Source organism: Eschscholzia californica, unplaced genomic scaffold (genome assembly GCF_041429995.1).
Source record: "Eschscholzia californica isolate CP2 unplaced genomic scaffold, dmEscCali1.0.p SCAF_5, whole genome shotgun sequence".
NCBI classification, from domain to species: domain Eukaryota; kingdom Viridiplantae; phylum Streptophyta; class Magnoliopsida; order Ranunculales; family Papaveraceae; genus Eschscholzia; species Eschscholzia californica.
In genome coordinates, this window is record NW_028238472.1 from 8,941,189 (window position 1) to 8,962,734 (window position 21,546).

At 35.7% G+C, this 21,546-nt stretch overlaps 2 protein-coding genes across 3 annotated transcripts; one reads left to right on the plus strand and one right to left on the minus strand.

The window, feature by feature from the left end:
* The first annotated feature begins 9,918 nt into the window (after nt 1–9,918).
* Nucleotides 9,919–11,243, plus strand: NDPK1 (nucleoside diphosphate kinase). Its single transcript, XM_086638738.1, has 4 exons — nt 9,919–10,022; nt 10,112–10,160; nt 10,276–10,507; nt 10,983–11,243. The coding sequence occupies exons 1-4, from the start codon at nt 9,972–9,974 to the stop codon at nt 11,095–11,097; spliced, it is 447 nt and encodes a 148-aa protein (XP_086494864.1). The 5' UTR covers nt 9,919–9,971; the 3' UTR covers nt 11,098–11,243.
* A 2,709-nt stretch (nt 11,244–13,952) lies between these two features.
* On the minus strand, nt 13,953–20,547 carry LOC147536834 (uncharacterized). 2 transcript variants are annotated; one of them, XM_086638737.1, is made up of 9 exons: nt 19,668–20,547; nt 18,812–18,900; nt 16,941–17,009; nt 16,479–16,594; nt 16,330–16,384; nt 16,069–16,189; nt 14,668–14,715; nt 14,476–14,570; nt 13,953–14,363 (listed from the first exon to the last, which is right to left on the minus strand). In XM_086638737.1, exons 1-9 carry the CDS (start codon nt 19,738–19,740, stop codon nt 14,262–14,264), a joined length of 768 nt encoding a protein of 255 aa, XP_086494863.1. In that variant the 5' UTR covers nt 19,741–20,547; the 3' UTR covers nt 13,953–14,261. The 2 variants fall into 2 exon arrangements, with proteins under 2 accessions (XP_086494863.1, XP_086494862.1); XM_086638736.1 differs by having other exon boundaries at nt 18,812–18,906; nt 19,668–20,525.
* Nucleotides 20,548–21,546: the final 999 nt, after the last annotated feature.

A 21,546-nucleotide genomic window follows, 5' to 3' on the forward strand; every position in this document is an offset into this window, starting at 1 on the left:
AATTTTGACTATGGACAGAGGAAAATCAAAAGAAACTCATTGTTAACTATATCAAAATAGTCAGTGAAGGAAAAAACCAAAGAAATTTTCCTATAAAAAAAAACAAGAACCCATTAGTAAGTATCCCAACCAATATATATAGTCAGTGAAGGAAAATCCAATGAAGTTTCCTATAAAGGATACACCAACAACTCTCTTGGAATTGGTGCCTACTACTGCACCTAATTTGAATCCGGATTGATCAAGACCATATTATATAATTCAACAAGGACCATCTTAGTTTCAAACATCATCATAAGAAGTATTTTCATCAAACCATAAAACAATTCAACAATGATTGAAAAATTCAGCAATGACCTTCAATCTAAAAAATTCAAACTGGAATACCTAAACCCAAACCAACCAGCAATATTCCCAGCTTTATAAATTTCAATCCTAACTTATTGGCACACCCTTCATCAAAACAAAAACTTATCGGCACACTTAATAGACTTTGTTTGAAGAAAGTTGGTGGAAAAAAAAGAGGTTGAGGGGGATGAAGTTTGAGTAGTGGGAGAGGGATTGACGTGGGAGGTGAAGAGTTTGGTATAATTTTAATTAAATGTAAAGAAGTTATGAAGGGAAACAATGAACATGAATGAAGAATATACGAACCAGATTAAAGATGAGAGTACATGAATGAAGAATAGACGGATCAGATTAAAAGATAAGACTTTTCTTGGTCATATGTATGCGTGGCTGTCCAGTCATCATCTAGGAGTATGTGGCAATCTAGTCATAATCTAGGGACATTTATTTTGTCCTAGTCACAAGTATCTGTTTTGTATAATAGATATATATATATTATATCTATAGAATTACATACATAACCCACTAAACATTATCTACTTTGATGATGCAGAGAATTGAGGTTTTTCATTAGAATGGGGGCTCCACTGAACTAATTTTCTTGTACAAAAGAAAAAGAACCTTTCTCTTTCTCATAAGAAAACGTCACTAGTATGAAGATTCTACGTCTTAGAACTCGGTGATTACCCGATGGTGGTACATTAGTCATTTAGTTGAGATCGACCGGATAAGACCCCCCCTCAGTTCCGAAGGTTCAAACTATAAAGTTTGTGAATTGTGATTCCTCCATGGCATGCACCTACCAAAAATCCTCTCAAGAAAAGAATATGTTAAAGTTTTGTGCTTGATGTTGCATCTTTATTAAAAATGCAATTTTTGTATGTGGAGTACGTATTCTTTTAGTAGAATGCGGTAACATGGGTTGATGTTGACAACTTTATTTTATAAATCCTATCTCTACCTCTATTTAAGTTAACTTGTAAAATCAATTTAGAAAACATCATATATTTGTTAGCTTCCAATTCAGAATTGTCTAGTTAGGAGTGTATCATCCTGACGGTTCTATATTTACAGCAACGTAGTTGAAGACTTGAAGCTATTAAAATCGGTCCTCCTCAGATGGGGATGTTCTTTGCATATTTGAGTGGGCTCCAATCATCAAAACGACTCGAAAAGCATGTTGGTAGGTTCGTGTCATGGGCTTGCATAGTTGCATTTCAAGCTAAAGATCTCATAAAACCAATCCATATGAATGAAATATTAACCTCCTATAGTCCCACATTTAGCATTAAAAAGAAAATGTAAAAGCTTATGGTAACCTGCTCTTCATACTTGGGTATTGAGTAATAAATGCTGAAGTGTTCTTGTGGTTTGCCAATCGCGCACACGTGTGGACATTTAGGGCGCATTGGATGCTTTAGAGGGCCCCGCACGCACCTTGCACGTGCACATCATCTTGAGTAGCGTTGGAGCCTATATTCTGTAGATGGATTATCATCCGACAGACGAAATTAAATCAAGTGTGGCCATTGAGATATTTTCCCTGGTCATCACACTGATCATCATCCAACGGCCGACCAATAGTCATTATGACGGTTTCCTCCAATAGCTATTGTGATTGTTCCCTCGATGGTCTCGAATTCAAAACTGTAGCTATTGTAAAAACAGACTGAAAAAACAACTTAGAAAGTATTAGATTTTTTTAGAGAGAAAACACTCGAGAGTCTATACTGTTTACTTAAAGTTCGAACGATTTTGGATCAGAAATGTAACACTGTTGTATCCTCGGAGACACTTCGCCTACACTGGTGGTACATAAACACATAGCTATTAATGTCTTAAGGAAAAATATCACTTGCCCCGTTTATATTATCTCTTTACATATTTGGGAAGTTTTAAAGGCAATGTGTTTTTTTGTTAAAGGCAATGTATTTTGCTCTAAATACTTAGTCAAAATAAGTTGACCAGAAATGGTTAGAGGCAATACCACTTCTTTCTTCTCTGGCAAGTGGCAAGGATCGTCGGCAGGCGACCCGACCTAAAAAAAATAGAAATCTCTCTCTTCTTCTTCTTCCTCCTCCTTCTTCTTCTCTTCTCTATACTCTGGTTTGACACCATTTTTTCTTCAACTATCGTGATCGGGCTTTAAGAGAGTCGGTAATGAAATGGGTAAGTCAATTGAACATGGGTAAAGTACTAGCTGCTGGAAAAAATACGGGTGATACTATGTCTGTTACTAGCTTCAAGCATTACAAGTATTTTTAAGATAAAAAAAAAAGGATTGGTACTCTCACACCCATAAATTGTCATAGCTCTTGTTGGTTGCTTTTCTCTTCGACCTTGGTGGTACTCGTATTATGGTAACCTAACCCTAGGTCTTCTGATAGCTTACATCTGATTCTCTCAACCTCAAACCTGCTTTCCTTTTTGGTGTTTGGTTCTCTCACACTACTTCTCAGATCGCTTTCTTCCTCAATTCGAATTTCACCTCATCTTTCAATTCTGTTTCAACTTCTATATTGGAGGCATTTGTTTGTGCACAAACGAACTTTCTCCAAAAGCCGGTTTACACTCCATGTAAATGGACTCGGCCGATGGCAGGAAGATATATGATTAACACAGATGGTGCACTGAACGAGGTGGACGCGGGGTATGGAGCCATTATTCGAGATCCGGAGGGGACGGTTGTGAGAGCAGCTACAGGTCAGGTTGATGGACAAACTATCTTCTTACATGAGCTACAGGGTGTTGAGTTGGGATTGGAGCTAGCACTGAGCGCGGGATTGCAGGAAGTTGAACTTGGTCTTGACTCGATGAATATCAAGTCACTTCTTGCAAAACCACATCAGAAACTACCATGGAGGGCGAGACGTTTGTGGAAGAGAGTTCAGAGGCTTCGAAGCCAATTTCAGAGTTTTCGGGTTTTTCATGTCTATAGAGAAGCCAATCAGGCTGCTGATTTCTTGTCGAAGATGAAGCTCGGACAGGGGGTAACTCACTTGAATATTAATCAACTTCCGGTGGAACTAGTCAATATTGTTAATGCGGATACTAGAGGAACAGTGAGAATGAGGAAAGGGTGGGGCTAATGATGTGATGTAACTTGATTTCTTTGCTGTTTTATATTAATTTATTTGTATGCGGTTCGGGCTTCTCCCGCTTATCATTATCAAAAAAAACTTTCTGATCAGAGTCTGGATTTCCTTGCAGTTCAAATGGATTTCCTCTTCAATTTAAATTTCACATAATCGATATGTTTCCTCTTCAAGAAGAAGAAGAATTTTTTTTGTTAGGTTATGTCGCTGAAAAAGTTGTCGGCCGGCGACGCCGTTAGGTCAAACTCTCATTTAGGCATTGCCTCTTGAGCACACATTGCCTTTAACCAAACTAGAGATTGCCTTTAGCGAAATTGTCTATAACAACTTCGAGCATTGCCTTTAAAACCTCCCTGTATATTTTGTTTTTCCTGGTCATTCAACATTCTCTAAATTTGTTGAAATTGTTATTGGTCGTATGTTCTCTTAAATGAATTCATAAACCTATTCTTTTTTATAGAACAGAAAGTTAAATTGTTTATCTCTATTTTTATAGAAAGAATTGTTAAGTCTTCTCTATACTTGTAGAAAGAATAATCTCGATTGTGTGTTAAAGAATAGCAAAAGTTAAATCATAAGTATAAACATCAACGATGTAAAAATGGTAATATAAACGATTATTCATCTACTACAAAGTGATGCATGATGGTGTAATATAAACCACTTTTGTAAATTTGTTCAAATAGACGAGGCTTAGAGCATCTCCAATGAGACACTCAAACTCTAAAATTTAGAGTGTCACTTAGGATTATGCTAGAAAACCATCTCCAATGGAAACTCTATTAGACACTTCAAGATCATGTGGAATCATTTATTACAGAGACTCTCAAGGTAGACATTCTAAAATCAAAGTATCTTCTCGAGACTATCTAGATGTCGATCTAAAATTTAAACCAAGAAAACACTTTGTTTTTTAACTACTTTTTCTTATTGAATTTAAAGTGACATTTGTATTAAATAGAGTTATTTAGAGATCTACATTGGAGATTGAAAAAAATTGAGTGTCTCTATTTTGACACTTACGAAAGAGAATCTTAATCGACACTTGACAACTAAGAATTTGAGGGCTTTTCTCGAGTGTCCTGTTGGAGATATTCTTAGAGCATCTCCAATGAGACACTCTAACAAACTCTCTAAAAGTCCTAGTTGTCAAGGGCTAATGGAGATTCTATTTCATAAGAGCATCTTCAATGTACTAAAAAAAAATCTATCATATTTGTCGAGTTCCAATTGAGATTTACAATCCTAGGTGGCAAAATAGAGATCCTCAATTCTTGTATCTCTCAAATGCAAAACTCTAAACCTTTTTATTTTACTTATGTGGCATGGTTATTTTTGTGAAAAAATAATTAGTTATTTTGGAAATATACGAAGACATGATTTCAATTGGTTGAAATTTAAATATTTATGAGTTCGACAATAAGAGATATCTCAAGAGACACTCTATTTCTAGAGTGTCCTCTTGAGATATCTCTATTCCACCCTCCACATGTCATCTTTGCGATCTTAGTTGAGTTTTGCATTGAAGATGATTTTTTAATAAAAACTCATAAAATCTTATGTGGCGCTCCAAATTTCTAAGATTGAGTTTTGCATTGGAGATGCTTAAAGTGTCAATATAGAGACACTCTAAACTTTTTTTTGTCTCTGATGGAGATTTCTAAAAAAACTCCGCTTAATACACATGTCACTCTTCAATTCAGTAAATAAAAAGTAGTTAAAAGGTAAGGGTTTCTTTTGGTTAAAATTTTAGAGTGACACTTAGAGAGTCACAAGAGAAACTCTAATTTTAGAGTGTCCCTCGTGGGAGTCTCTATTAGTGAATGTCTCACCTCATAATAGAGGGTTTAGTAGAGTGTCCCAGTAAAGAAGATTCTTTAACAAAATCTCTATAAATCTTAAGTGGCCCTCTAAGTTTTAGAGTTTGAGTGTCTCGTCGGAGATGTTTTTCGACTCTCCGAAGTAAAGTGGGAACCCACCTCATTTAGGTTTTTCATGCGCTCAAGTCAAATTTCTTGGGAGTACCTTGGACCCGCGAATGGCGCCTATAGAATTTCTCATGGCCCTGTGTTAACGGGAAGTTAAGAAGCCCCTATCTTATGTAGGCTCTCTTCAAAATGACGGAATTTGGTAAGGCGCCACTTTTTAGCCTATTATGCTCCAATTTGAAGCTCCATAACATACATTACTAATTTGAACAAATTTTAATTAATATGGCCAATTAGGGCAAAATTAGTCACATAACAGAATAACATTATAAACTATGGCAAAATCATTCCTAAAACTAGATCAAAATCACACCCCAAAATACACTAACTAATTACAACAATAACTATAAGAAAACTAAGGCAAACACAGTTCAAAGACCTTACTTGAGATTCGTCTAAGAATGAAAAAGGAAATGCTCAAAATGTCCAATTTGACGAAGAAAATAACCTTACTTGAAAATGAAGTTAGGAAGGATATGCTCCAAATTGAAGAAGAAACCCAATAATGGTTTAAAGATGGCTTCTTCCTGCTTGATGTCTTTCAAAAGATGGACTCTAAGGGTTAACAATTTTTTGTTGAAGAAGAGAAGAAGTGAATTCACGGTCGGGTTCTTTTGGTTGAACTTTTGTGTTTCCCAAAAATACTGAAATGCGATTAAAAGAAATATTAGTGACTTTTTAAAACAAAACTCAAAATTCAATTAGGTATCTAATTTTTTAAGTGTATTAGTGAATTAGGTATATCAAATTTCAGAAAGAGGATTAATTACTGAATTAGAGGCTTTTGGTCAATTTGAGTGTTCAAGTACTATATATACGGGAATTTGGTCAAATCTCCTTGATAAAAATTTCTTTGTTAAAAAGGATCCATTAACATTTTCAAGTCTTCACCTCCTTATGCCATATTTGTAAATTGTGTAACATATTGAAAAGACAAAAATAACCTTGAGAGACAATCTTTCTCTCACTCTCTCTACCAAAGACGATTTTCTTCCCCTTCTCTTGTAAACTAGACGAACTGAAGTCTTCAAAATCTTTGATTGTTGATTCTCACTTCAATTTTGATTTGTTAATATAGGTGAGACTGTTGATTGTTAAAAAGGATATTCAAGTCTTCAGCTCCCTATGACTTTGAGCGACAATTTTTCTCTCTCTATCAGACGATTTTCCTCTCCCTTTCTAAAACTGGACAAACTGAAGTCTTCAAAATCTTTGATTGTTGATTCTGACTTCAATTTTGATTTGTTAATATAGGTGAGAATGTTGATTTTTATTTTCTAATATAGGTGAGATTTTTTATCTTCAAAATATCTTTTAGATTGTTTTTCATCATTTAAGGGTAAGAAAATGTTCCTAAAATAAACTTGTTCATTCATTAACTATGAAGGTACAAACAAAAGGAAAATGACCTAGTCCTAAATTCAGTTTCAATAGTTCACAAACCCTTTGCAATGCTTTGGAGTAGGTTTTGTATTTGTTTGCAAACCTTTGTGGTTGTCTACGAACCTTTGTAGTGTTTGCATTAAGTTTTGTGGTGGTTTGCAAACTTTTGCAATACTTTGCAGTAGGTGTTGCGATAGTTTGTGGACCTTCGCAATATTTTGCAACAACAATTGCAATTGTTTGCAATCCTTTGCGACAAAGTTACAATGGCTTATTATGGCTTGCGAACCTAGAATATAAGATTCCTCAGTGTTATTTTTGTTAAGATTCTTCTATGTTTAATACCAATGCATTGATTCAAACGGTTAGCAAAGGTTGCAAATAGTTTGCGAGCTCTTACAAGCTCTTGCAAAGGCTTGCAAACCGTTCTCTTGCAAGTCTCTTGCAAAGGCTTGTAGAGGCTCGCAAGTTCTTACAAAGCTCATGCAAACCCCACAAATTGTTAATAAAGTGATTCAAACCTCTGGTAAACGCTTGTAAATTGCTTGCAAAGACTTGTGTACTATTTGAACGCTTGCAAATTGCTTGCGAGGGCTTCTATACTGTTTGTGAAAGCTTCCAAACAGTTTCCAAAGTGATTCAATCTTCTTGCATGCGCTTGCAAACAGTTAAAAATTACTTGCAAAGGCTTGCAAAGATTCCCTCTCTAGAATTTGTGTACCAGAAAATTTGTTTGACAAAAAATAAGTTGAAAACTCTAAAAAGTCAATTTCCAACAGCAACAGGAATTTGTTTAAGGCAAGTAATTAACAAACTGAAAATCTTGACACATTTGTTTAACAAAAACATGAAATTTGAACTTCTCTCTCTGAAATCCCTTTAACAAAAATAACCTGAAGATCCTACAAAGACTATTGCAAACAACAACTAAAGAGACTCAACCATCCTAAACCTCAAATCGCTTGATGATTTTATACAAAAATTCAACTCGAATAAGTCGAACTCATCCTCTGCCATCGAGTTTTCCAAGCTCTCAGATATATTTTTTTGAGTTAGGAGGAAGTTCTTTGTTGAAACATGCGCATTATCGTCATTGACAAAATAGGCTAAATAAAAAATTGGTTTGAAGAATATTTTGAAAAGTTATGTAGTGCCTACAAACACAAAAACTTAATTTATCTTAGACATTTATTTAGAATCTTTTGATACAACTGTTTTTATTTTCAAAACCAGTGAGTGCATCTCCATTGCAAAACTCAAAAAGAATTTGGTTAATCTTATTTGTCAAGTTTTAATTAAGATTTTCATTTCTATGTGGCAAGATAGATATCCTCAAATTTATATTTCTCTCTAACGTAAATCTCTAAAATTGGTTTTTTTTTACTTATGTGACATGATAAATTTTGCAATGAAAGATTTAGTTATTTTGAAGATCTGCAAAGACCTGAGTTTTATTAGGCTAAATTTAAAAAAGTCATAAGTTTGACAATTAGAGACATCTAAGAGACATTTTAGAAATAGAGTGTCATTTCGAGGTATCTCTATTTAACTGCAGTCACATCCTCTCAGATTCAAATTGAATTTTGTTATGGAGAAAGTTTTTAAGGAAAAAATGCAAAAATCTTGTGTGGCGCACAGAGTTTCTAAGATTAAGTGTTCCACTATAGATGCTCTTATAGCCGCCATGATCTCTCTATTTTAATTTCCATAGTTACCTCCCACTGGAGGTCGACGTTTTTGGAGAAAAGAATGTGGGCTTTAAAATATTTTAGGTGATTTATTTTTTTGCTTCCCCCCGACTTCCTAGTTATTCTCTTCAAGCAACTAAGAGTCACCAACAGACTTCCTTTACCTGCGACCTTCTGAAAAATTCATACGTTCTTCATCCTCCTATCACCACATACCACCACTATCATTTTCCTATCTCATCCTCTCTCTCTCTCTGTCTCTATCTATATATATATATATATATATATATATATATATATATATATATAAAGATATAGAGAGATAGATAAAAGAGGAGAGGAAGACAAGATGGAAGAGAGATAAGAGGACAAAGAGGTAGAGGAAGGGAAGACGAAAGAGATGTAAAAGGAAAAGGATATAAAGAATGGGAATAAAAGAGAAAGAGAGAGAGGAAGGAGGAGACAGAGAGAGATGATGGTGGTGGTTGGTGGAAAGGAGAAGATTTTTTTTTTTTCAAGTGTCGTCGACGGTGGCAGTCCACCCCCGCCCCCTACCGGTGTGAAGAGGAGAAGTGGTACTGTGGTAGTGGGAGTTTGAGAAAAAAATTATCCAAATTTTTATATTTTAAATATTTTTTATATTTTGTGAAAACGACGATCTCTACTATAATTTAGCTTTCGAACTGATTTATCTCTATTCAACCCCTCTTGCTAAATCTACCATTACACATTCATATGAAGTTTTTGATTTGCTGAAACAACCAATACAAAAGAGGATGAAATGAAGTTCACTTTTAACAAAGAAGATAGGTTATAACATTATTTTGGGTTTATCACTTTTTTTTGTTTTGTTTTATTTTTAAATTTAAAATATTGAAATAGGTGAGTCGAGCACTTTACATGACATTCTAAATTTTAAAAATGGATATTTTACGATCTACATTAGTCCTTACAAGGCGTTGATATCCTTTTTTTTGGGAGGCCTATAGCCCGACAACATAAAGCTTAAAGTCCGACTACTCTTATGGAAACTTGATCTCAAGACTTCATGGACTTAAGAGGGATGTCGTACCCCACACTAAATGGTGGTGGACGTATGAACTCCATCAAGTCTTATTAAGTGAATATACTTTGGAATTAAAGATGATTCCTATTGTCTAAACATCTCATCCCTTACAAGTGGTGAGGAACCCTACACAATCATTGCCGTAGGTTCAATTACATAAATTGATGAACGGACTAGATTAAATATTATACACCTACTTAGGGCACTAATCGAACGGTCCTAACTATATCTAACAATAGAGATGGACATCAGATTTAACAACCGCGAAGTATATTATCTCTAATCCTCAAAATAGGGTTAGGGTTTGTCTTATCATCTATAAAAGCCTCCCTCTTGTTCATTGTCAAAACACACGAGCAAATCTAGGGTTTCAACAGAGTGAAGCAAATTCAACTAGTGAAAAATGGAGCAGACCTTTATCATGATCAAGCCTGATGGTGTCCAAAGAGGACTGGTTCGTTTTCTTCTCTCTAAACATCACTTTCACTCTTTAAACTTCGATTTAAGCTAATTCAATCACTGATCTGGTACTATGTTATATAGGTTGGTGAAATCATCAGCAGATTTGAGAAGAAGGGTTTCTCCTTGAAAGGTATACTAATCTAACTAACTAACAATCTATTTTTGATCTTCTTATAAATGTTGTTTCTTTAATTATTATACCTAAATCGCTGAATTAATACTGGGTTTTTGATTTGGGGAATTAGGGTTGAAGTTTATCAGTGTTGAACGTGCTTTCGCTGAGAAGCATTATGAAGATCTTTCTTCAAAACCTTTCTTCGGTGGACTAGTTGAATACATCATCTCTGGGCCAGTTGTTGCCATGGTTTGGGAAGGTAAGAACGTCGTTGCCACCGGCAGGAAGATCATCGGTGCCACCAACCCAGCTGAGTCTGCTCCTGGTACCATCCGTGGTGATTTCGCTGTCGAAATTGGCAGGTGATCTATTGACTTCTGCTTTATTGTTTATTTGTACTTTTTCATAATCTGGTTGATGTGATCTGTGTTAAGTAGAAATTTATTTTTATTAGGTTAATTACATACATGATAGGAAGCAAACTTTGATAAAACAAAAGAGCTACTTATAGAAGATGGAATTAGCCTTAATTTTGAAACTAATTAGACTCAAATTCAAAATCTGTTATAGGATATAAACATAATTAGATGATAATGTGATATCCCCCTTATGATGAATCTGAAAGAAACCAATTTTGATCTGACTTGTCTCTGCAATATATTATATTATTATCTCAGATATATTGTGGTTGTATTGGCCATATTGCCTTTCATCTTCTTCATTTCATATGTATTAGCCATATTCGAGGATATACCCGACCCATGACTTGTGCAACTATTGGAATCAACGAATTGATATTCTCTCTATCATACTAATACTCTGTGATCTTATTTGCAGGAACATCATTCACGGTAGTGATGCAGTTGAGAGTGCAAGGAAGGAGATTGCATTGTGGTTCCCTGATGGTACCGTGAACTGGCAGAGCAGCCTTCACTCTTGGATCTACGAATAAATTTTTAGTCTTTTCAGTTTTCCATCTTTTTTTCCATAGTGGACTTGGTGTGTTTTGTCTGCCTTATGAGTGTCTTAAAATCTACTGTTACCTTGCTTGTATTAGTAGTTCAAACAGGGATTAATGGTTTAGCATTTTGTGGTTAACTTTGTGTTTGATATTTCTTTCGTAGTTGAATTGATGAAATTTCCTTGACAAAAAAAAAATTGATGAAATTCATAGTTATCTTACGGGTGTATTAGAGACTTCAATTCTACAGTCTTTAGTCTTCAGACCTTAGCTGCAGCTCGCAACCACATTGTTTTCTTAGTCAAAAGTTACAAGATTTTTAGAGAAGTGTAAAAGCAAAATAGTCTTCAGCAGCCAGAGTTGATCAGACATCTTTCCAGACTGCAACTTTTGTATCTCCTCTCTCCTACAAAGGCTCTCTCCTCTACAGACTGCAACTTTTCTAAGGGGCACATCTCCTTAGAAAATTAACCCATACAAAATTAGCAATTTTTGTTGTTTACAGACACTTCATATAAATGTAAGTGATGGTTTGCCTCTTCCTTTCTCCCGTTCTTCCCTGGAACACTCTGTCAGTTTGGGTCTGTCTGAGCTGAAGTACTAGGGCATGCGTGGTTTGGAGTTGGTTGGTGTTAGGGGGAAATAAAGAAATTTTCCAGGGTGTAAAGTTTTGGGCGGAAACAGTGTAAAGTTTTGGGCGGAAACAAAACAAAAAATTAGAACTTTTTGTTTCCCCAAACAATCAAATTCTTATACTTTTCAACTTCTTCCTTTCACCTACCACCACCATCTCCGACGACTTCCACCATCTCCGACTACATCTTTTTTTTCTCCTCTCCATCTTCGGCGAAGGGGAGGAGCCCCTTCGCGGGAGCTTTGGTTTGTTCTTCAAACCAGATCCCATCTGGTTTGCAGACCAGACGAGTTTGGTTTGCAGACCAGACGAGTTTGGTTTGTTTGAAGAAACCAGACGAGTTCCGGCGAAGGGGCTCCTCCGCTTTGCCGGAGACAGAGAGAAAAAGAGAGAGAGAGAGAGAGAGAGAGAGAGAGAGAGAGAGAGAGAGAGAGAGAGAGAGAGAGAGAGAGAGAGAGAGAGAAGGGAGTGATAGAAGATGATGAAGTCGTCGCCGGCCGGACATCCGGCCGGCGACTTATAAGGTGCGTTTGGTTTGAGTTTTTTTGGTTTTCCACCGTCTTCCTCGCAAACTTTTCTGCTTTCCCCAAAACGGTAGCCTTTCGAGTTAATGTCATCTTCAAAGTCGGCCATTTTAGATTTACCATATAGTCAGTTGAAGTTAGTACCTTCCCCAACTCCTAACCTTTCAAAACTATATAATGGAAAGTTATTATCTGATTGTAGGTGCGGTTAAGTCAAATACAAAATTAAGTTTTTATTTGGGAGGGTTGATTCCTGAGAGAGCGGCATGATTTTGGTCGAGGAATTTAAGCTGCCCCTTGCTTGTATTATTGTGGTGGAGGAGAACAAACGGTGACAACACTCGCATAGATAAAAACTTGAAACTGGATGTCCAACAACCTAAAGAAAACCTAAGAACATTTTTAATAGGACACTCAAGAAAAACTTAAAAGTTTTACTTTTCTCGTGTCAATAAAGATTATCTTTTATGAAATAACTCTATTTGATACGCAAGTTATTCTTAAATTTAATAGAGAAAAAATTGTTAAGTTATCTTTTCTATTAGTTTAATATTTGAAATTTGACCAAGTGACACAAAAACTCAAATTTAATTTGGGGTGTCTCTCTTGATAGTCTATAATAAATGCGTCCGCATAATCATATTGTCTAATGAAGTGTTCTATTGAAGATGAACTACAATCTTAAGTGACACTCTAAGTTTTGAAGTTTGAGTGCCCCACTGGAGATGGGCTAAATCTGGACACTTGGTCACAAAAGTTGGAAACTAGCAAGCAACTTGAACTCTTAACTTGTTCAGAGTCCTATGCCAGGAATATTATTAGATAAAAAAGAAGAAAAGAAAGAAACTCAAAACTCAGAAACTGTATTCCAAGCCCTACCTATCAATTTGCTGCAAATATTTGTGAATTTTTTTAGCCAATCCAAGTTTGCTAAAGGAGAAAGCAAGAAATCCACCATAAACTTGGTTGAATTTTATCGACACAACAAAACCATGTGAATGCTGAGATTAGAATGTTCGTAGAGTCAATGCTTGGGCTTCAACTAAAAAGTCATTCAATTGACACGACAACCAGCATTCACAAACATGTGATTTGTTGTAAACTTGTTACAATTTCGGGAAAAAAAGTTCTCGGGCTCATTTACCCAAGACTTCACACTATCATAAAGTTAACAAGTTTCTTCAGAACAATTTACTTTATGGTGTGTTTGGTTGCAGGATTCCTAAGTAGGATTCCTATCAAAAGTGGGATTTGGTAGGAATCATGAATCCTTGGTGTGTTTGGCTACCAAGAATCCTAGGACTCTTGAATCCTAAGGATTCCTAATTCCAAAATTTGTATTGGACCAAAATCCCACCCTACCCCCTAGGATTTGCTAGGATTTTGGATTAATGAACCTAAATTTCAAACTTAAAATCAACAAAAAAATATTTCCTTCTACAAAATCATTATTATTTTTTCAAAATCATTATTTTTTTCAAAAATCATATTTTTTCTAAAGACGTTTAAAAATAGTCAAATAATAATAAATCATAGGATTCTTAGTTGCCAAACAAGCCAAAAAATATTACTTGGATTCATGAGTCCGCGGAATCATGAATCCCAAGGACTCATGAATCCGCGGATTCATGATTCCGCCATCCAAACACACCATTAGTGAATAGAGCCGGAACAAAAGTAATGAAATATTAAGACTCAAATTCTTGATACCATTTCCTAGCAACAAGTCCTCAGGTGAATTTCATGCTTAAACTCTAATGTATTTACATTTGCATCACTGAATCACTAAACACAGTAAAAAGCATACACAAACACAATCCAACCGAAAACTTCTCATAATCAGAAGTAGAGAAGTTAATTGCCTCATCATATTAAGTCCTTGTTCATACCAAGTCCCAAAACACCATAACAGAAACGCAGAAAACCAAAAGATACAAAAAAAAGAAAACAATACGTACTTGGGTTTACGAGTGATTTGCTTGATATCAGATGTTACATTATTGGAGGAGACTGAAGTATGGCATATCCTCGATACATGTTATGTCTTCAAGTAGTAGTAGTTGCTTTTCTAGCTCATGTTGTGTAGATTTCATCACCGTCTAAAGAGTAATAACACAAAAAGAATTATAAATGAATAAAAAGATAGCATAGTGAGAAGTACAATAATCATAGAAGATGATGACATTTCTTAGAGGAAAATATTAGACGTACATTGAAGTCCATGTACGATGCGTTCATGGCTAGCCATTGTTGATCCATCAATTTGAAGGTTATGCAGTATAGTATATCGAATGCTGATTCATTTTCTGTTATAAGAAACCCAAACAATTAGCAAACTAATGGAGGACAGAGAGAGACTTTGTTTATGATTCTAATGATAGAAGTACTTTGTTCGAAAATTACCTGCAAGTAACTTTAAGAACACTCCTCCGGTTGATGTGCGAGGTTTAACTGCATATAAGAATCAGAATGCTACTTAGTATACTGACAACGAATTGTTATTTGACTGACGAAAAGTAGTAAGTTCTCATTGTATTCATAATTTTTTCAAGTTAACTGTCGTTAGAATATACGTTTTGAATAGAAAATTTCAGTGGATCATGAAATTATATGAAGCTATGTGATATTAAAACTGACGGGTATACCAGACACTTATATACGGTTATCCAGACATATACTTAAGGTGTTATGACTAAGAACAAGTTAACCAAGAAAAACGATAATGGAAGTAAACAATCACACAAACAAAAGAGATTTATGTAGTTCGGTTGGTGAGACCTACTCCACGGCGAACAATGGCACGATGATTTCCACTATGAGAGAAGACCAAGATTACAAAGATATCTCAAGGTTTCCAGTATTTGTAGTTAACTAAAACCCTAGCACTCAGCCGCCTCTTAACCCTCTCCCTATTACCGAGTTTAGGATTCACCCTTTACATTAATAACAACCCCTTATAAGACAAGGACAAACATAAGTGAACCGGTTGAGCCAAAATTAAGATGTTTTTTTTGGGTCGCCAACTGGGTTAGACATCGATCCATATTCAAGGTCCTCTCAACATAAGGTATCTAGTAATTTGAGCTACTATGATACCTGTTACAAGTTATAGGTACAAGAACCTAAAGAGTCCCAAACTAGGACATAGTCACATAGTCGCATATATATGTATACACACATTTAAAATGTCTCTTAGTTATGAAGTACTTCGTTTTTGCTAGTTTTACTTCTTTGATCAACCATTACTATATTGTGTACTAAGATGATATTAATCTAGTCCAGAGTCGTATCTTATGGACCTAAAATGATGTTTTGTACATATAAAAATCTCGCAGTAGTCCTATAGAATGAGAACGAGTATTCACGATCCAAATAGCAAATTCAAGTTTCAGTAATCATCAGAAGAAGAAGAGTATTAAAGGAGCACCACTATACATAGATATCAAGCTCAGACCATTTAAAAAGATACTTCCGTTCCGGAGAACCTGACTGAGAATCAAATCTTAGTTGGACTTTGTGGTTTATTCAATACAAAATTATACTTATAACATAAAGTTGTGCACCTTAACCGGATCTTTTCGTGACAAGCTATGCCATTTAACCAGCATGGTTGCTATAAACTAATATTCAGTTCTGCTCTTTTTTTAAGGTGATGGGATTTTATAGCGAGGCAAGAGCCTATATTAAAGTATCTAGCAATTTTGTATTATATATTTGCAATACAAGTTTTTGTTTCAGAAGTACCATAGATGTTTCAGAAGTATCATATCTAGGCATGTAAGTGGCAGTGGAGTGACAATATACCTGCTTCAAGGTCAAGCATTTGAATGAGCATGAACGTGATGTTCACACCAGCAACAGCGAAAGGGTACTCCCACATTGACCGGTTACCTTCCTGCTTCAGGAGAAGGTCTTTGAAAGATTTCTGCATTAAAAAGTTTTACTGATTCTTAGTAAGGACGAAATAATCTCCGACACTAAAGAGGTCAGTGTGGCTAACAGTTCTGTGGAATTAAGTGCCTCGCACACGAAAAGACAAATTCCAGAGAGAGAGAGAGAACATACTGGAAAAGTTACTGCAAAGAACAGTAAGTTCTCTAGTGATATGAAACCGCCACCCCTACCAAGTAAAAAGAAGAAGACTTGAGCATAAAAGCAACTATGAGCTAGCATAGGAAGGCACACTTATGACAAAGGAAAAACAACTAATCCACCTGAAATCTGTGGCTGGATCTTTTCCTTGCCAACCCATTTCCTTCCACTGCTCAGATACTAAATCACGAAGTTCTTCTCCAGGAAAGGAAGCATTCCATAATGTCCTTAGCGCTTCCTACAATGATTCAACCATAGTGAGTGGTAACAGATGTAGTAAACCACTGCCTTCGTTCAGAACCACATATTCCAAAACCTAGCACTGGTTCAGTAAGATACAGAACAGACAACAGAGTTCTATGAAAATAATAATCTCCACTTTCAACATATAGTTTCTTTATTTCTAATTTTCTATTGACACTTTTTCAATTTAAACCAAACCCCAGCTGATCGTAGAGGTATATTCTGGAACGAGAAGTTAAAAAATTCATTCTAGATGATGATACACCAATAGCAGAAGATATAGAGATAACAGGATTACCAGAAAAAGATAAAGGTCAACATGATTCCTAACTATGTGGTACCTGGTGATCTGGATTTGAACTATCATAGGGAACCTCAATGCGTCTTTGTAGCTTCAGCAAGCCTTCTTCCTAAAAAGAGTACGGAAGGAGAAAAAAAGGTTACCACATTAAAGCTAGTAGTGACTAGATAATTCAACAACAGCAGAAGATAACTAGCAATAAGAAAATACAAAATAAACATACAGCAGCAAGTTTTTCCATGGTCGTATAACTTATAATCAGGGTCGAACTGCTAGAATACTGTCTCACGATATAAAGGGTGGAAAGTTGGCAGTGGGAATGTCAAGACTAAGTAAATTACACTCATAGTGCACCATCAAACCTCCTCATACTAATGAACAGATTAAGAGCTTTTGAAATGGAATCCTGCAACAGAACAAACTCATGTGAAGATATAACTGGTTATTTTCTTAATGATTGGGTTTTTGGTGGTTTAATAAATTCTTTTTGTTCTAATTAAGTAATTATGCAGTTTTGGTCAATTAAAAAGCCAGAACTTCCAATCCTGAAAAAGGCAAAAGCTTGCATCTATATATCGTCTTTTCCTCCTTGACTGGTAATTGATTCCTGTCAGCAGGTTCCCTTCTTTCTTTCATGAAAAGGTCTTTCGATCTAATTGCTCCAAATTCCAATCGACATTTTAGTGGTGATACAGTACATTCCTTCCTTTAAGTAGGAATTGCAAGAGAGGATAAGGACCTCCTTTCACACTATCACTAATCGAAACTTATCTCGCTCATTCTTCCACAAAGCACCGATGCAGCAAGGAGGTATGCTTCTCTAGTGACAAATAACAGAGAAACACTTCTTTTATTGCTCTTTGCCAGCTTGTAACCCTTCCAAAGCGAAAAGCTAATGATTTAAGAACTCTTCCATTGGATATGGGCGAGTGAGATTAAATGGCAAAAAGTTGACATGTTTAGGCAAATTATCCGGTGAAGTGTAAGTCAAAGTAGAACAGTTGGGAAATTGTCTTAAACTTGGTAGTGTGAAGCAGAGTTACGGAATCCATCTAACTGAATATCGGCATACCGGTGTTTAATTACACTAAGATCAGATCTCCATTGCAGCCATGAGTTCAAAGATCAACTAGCAAATTGATGCTTGAACCAAAACAATAGTAGAACATTTTAACAAATTGGTGGAGAAGATCATATTTATGTCAAAAACCAAGTAAAAATTTCATACAACTTAATATTTAACAGAACAATTGTTTGTTAAGAGCCACTTTAGTATAGTCATAGAGCAGTCCCTATCAACGATATACATCCTCAGGTAAGCTTTTAAGATCTTTTTCTGATAACTAGGATTACTACTAATATAGGAAGTCCACAAGGTTACCCAGGAAGTTTACATAGCAACAAAATGTAATACTCTCCAGATTAATAATTATACAGCTGACACATATAACATAACCAGTATGTGTACTCCAAATGTCCCAAAAGGCCAAACATCTAAGCTGGGATCTCACTTTTGAGTTTAACTTTTATTTGAAAGTGAAATTATATTCAAACTGGCTCTGACAAAAAAGACAACGAGAATTCATTTTTCCAGTTGGAAGAGAATTTCGATGCCACACTTCATGACAGATAAAAAGAATCTTGTTCCGGTGATACGTAAAGAAAGAGGATATTACATATTGCTAATTGAAGGAATTCCTTCCTGTCTCCTGAATAATTTGGGGCAACTTGTGGAGAGAGATACAAAACGGGCTCATCTGTTTTTGCATGTCTGTTGTAACGGTAAAGCATATTGGTTGCATATTTAACTACCCATAAATATTCTTAGCATCTAAAGCATCTAGTAGAAAGAATTTACCTCAAGCTCTTAGCATAAATAACCAAATTAGCTTATAAAAAAAGAGTATTTACCTCGGACGGGGATAAATCAATTGAAAAGCGGGAATCATTCTCTCTTCCCTGAACACAAACACATGAAAGACTCTTCCCTATCCATGCCCCTGATCCTGTCACAGTCTCAGTTATAAGAATACAAAACTACCGACAATTGAATAACAGTGTCAATGTCATCAAGTTAACATATACAGTTATCTACCTGATAAGGAAACAAAAACCTTTGAACCTAAGAAAAAAACTTGTTTTTAGAATTTCCCAAACAAACTTAAGCAGCAATGACTCAATCAATCTTCAGCCTAATTGCTAGCTATTTGGACATCATCAACACAATAGTCTTTTGAAAACTCTTAAAATATCCGATGGCTAAAATGTTAGATAACTAAGGGTTATCATCAAATTGGAACATGACAATGAAAAGGACTAAAGCTTCAGTTCCACCAACCAAATCGAATAAGTTCCGATATATAATTCTACAAACAGCAGATCTGGACTTATAGTAACAGCAGTTGGAGAATGCATTCATATTAGAATTAAAGACATTATGAACCTTATCATTCACCAAAATGTGCAGTTACAATTTAGGAACCAAAATGACTTTGAGTGAGTTACTTAATATAATCTCGAAACCAGAAGATATAGCATCAAACTAGAAACTATGATGGAGTTGTTTCTCCGTATTGTGAGTGACTCAATCAAATCAAGAACCAATTAAGCGGGAAGATTAAATCCATTCACCATTTTCAATTACTAACAAGCAGAAAGAAATCAAGACCTAAATGATACAAAATTAAGTAGGGAAAGAGTTCAAAGTAAGTTATTACCATATACTAATTGAAACTTCAAAGACATATAATAATCTAGAGACACAAACCTGAATGTGAATGATCTTGAGAAATCCTTCTAACTGCGACAAATGATCCACCACGGTCATCCATAGCTGCCATTAAAAGATCATCGATAGAACAGTAAAACTACTCATCCAAAGCTTTAAACTTCTCTTCCGTCTTATATACAGTAGAAGACAACCACAAACAGAAGAAATGATAGAAAATTTTACGGTTTTTTCAAAACAATGCGTCCAAATCCACTCGAATCTCTTCGAAACTGTAACCAGAAATAGTTCGAAAGAATGAATCAATCCTTTTAACAAACAAAAATCGGTGGATTTCTAGTTAAATCTCACTGATTCCAAGAAAAATCAAGTAAACCAAAAACTCAGAAAAGTTAACGGTTTCTTCAAAAAGCTCAAATCTCATCAAACACTGATGAATCTGAATCTTATTAGTTCCTCGATTACTTCTTTCTTCTCTCTAAACAAGTAGAAGTTCCCACGGAAAAGACTCTGAAGAAGTTGTTTGAAGTTCAGATCAATGAGAAAACTGTATCTTTAATGACGACGAATACTGAAAAAACAGATCATAGAAATACCTAACTGAATTCATGAAATCATTTTAAAGTTTTATTTATAGGGTTCTTCTAGGTTAACAAAACAGATTTGAGTGAGACGCCTAACTCTCTTTTCTTTCTCTCTCTAGGTTTGTGATGTTAGAGAGTATCGAGTGTTTATTATATATATTACAGAGAGACTGCTTTGTTTGTTTGTTTTTGGATAGTGAAAAATTGAGAGTTCGGTTGCGATCTTATTTCTTTTACGAAGCGGGAAATCTCTCGCCTTTCTCTCTCATCTCCGCCTTTCTATCGCTCTCTACCTACTCAGTCCTCACCCAACGCCAACGGTTCTGCTTGACAATAATCTATTGGTACCGCAACTCTACACCACATATGACTCCACGGCTAATGTGTCATCGTCTTTTAAGTTTGTATCGAGACTGTATGCCCGGTCAGCGCATTTTAAGGGCGTTCGGCCTGGCATGTAGCGAGGCTAGTTCATTCGGGTTATATATTCTAGTTCTGGTTGGACCTGATTTCTTGGTATGGCTCAACAGTAAGTCCGGGTTTGGGCAAAGCTCACCGAATTGGCCCACAGCACCCTAAACTTTTTTTTGGATGAGATGTTATAGATGGTCTAAAAAATGGTCATCAGTTGACTACAATCAATAAGCCAATAACAGACCAAAAGATCGCCAGTTCAACTCGTATCAAGTCACTGGGGAGGTTGAATCTGAATGAACTCTACCACTCAAGTCCAGAACTGGATGGTCGGTACGAGTGTACTAGGCGCCTAAACCCTGCTCCGACTCAAATACAACCAGACCTACCCATGAATATAGAAAAGACAACGAGGGTCTACATAAACGAGGCTGATACCTTAATCCCGAAACATGAGGGGATAGAAGCGTGCCAAATGCTTTGCCGACTTAATCCCGAATCCTATCAAAGATCTCAGTCGATGAGGATCTTAAGTATTTACTAAACTAAAGATACAACCGTTTCGCTGGGAGGAAACTTTCCACATAAAATGAACACGATCAGAAACTTGATCTATCTAAATATCGAGTATCCTTGAATAAGAAAAGTTGCCTAAATCAAATATACAGGATAATCCCAAGGAAGAATCTTAATATGTCAAGACTACGAAATAGTAGTTTCAATACAAGACGGTGGATCTCAACCGCCTTATCAGATGCTCGATGCAGTCGGTCAAACAAGCTTATAAGATATAGTGAACTCCCCTCGAAGAAAGCACAACACTAACAATCACAACAATGGTATCGAAAGCATATTCCATCAATCAAAGGTCCAATTCCTAAATCCGGATCACTCAATACTCAATAGTTTAACTGAAAAAA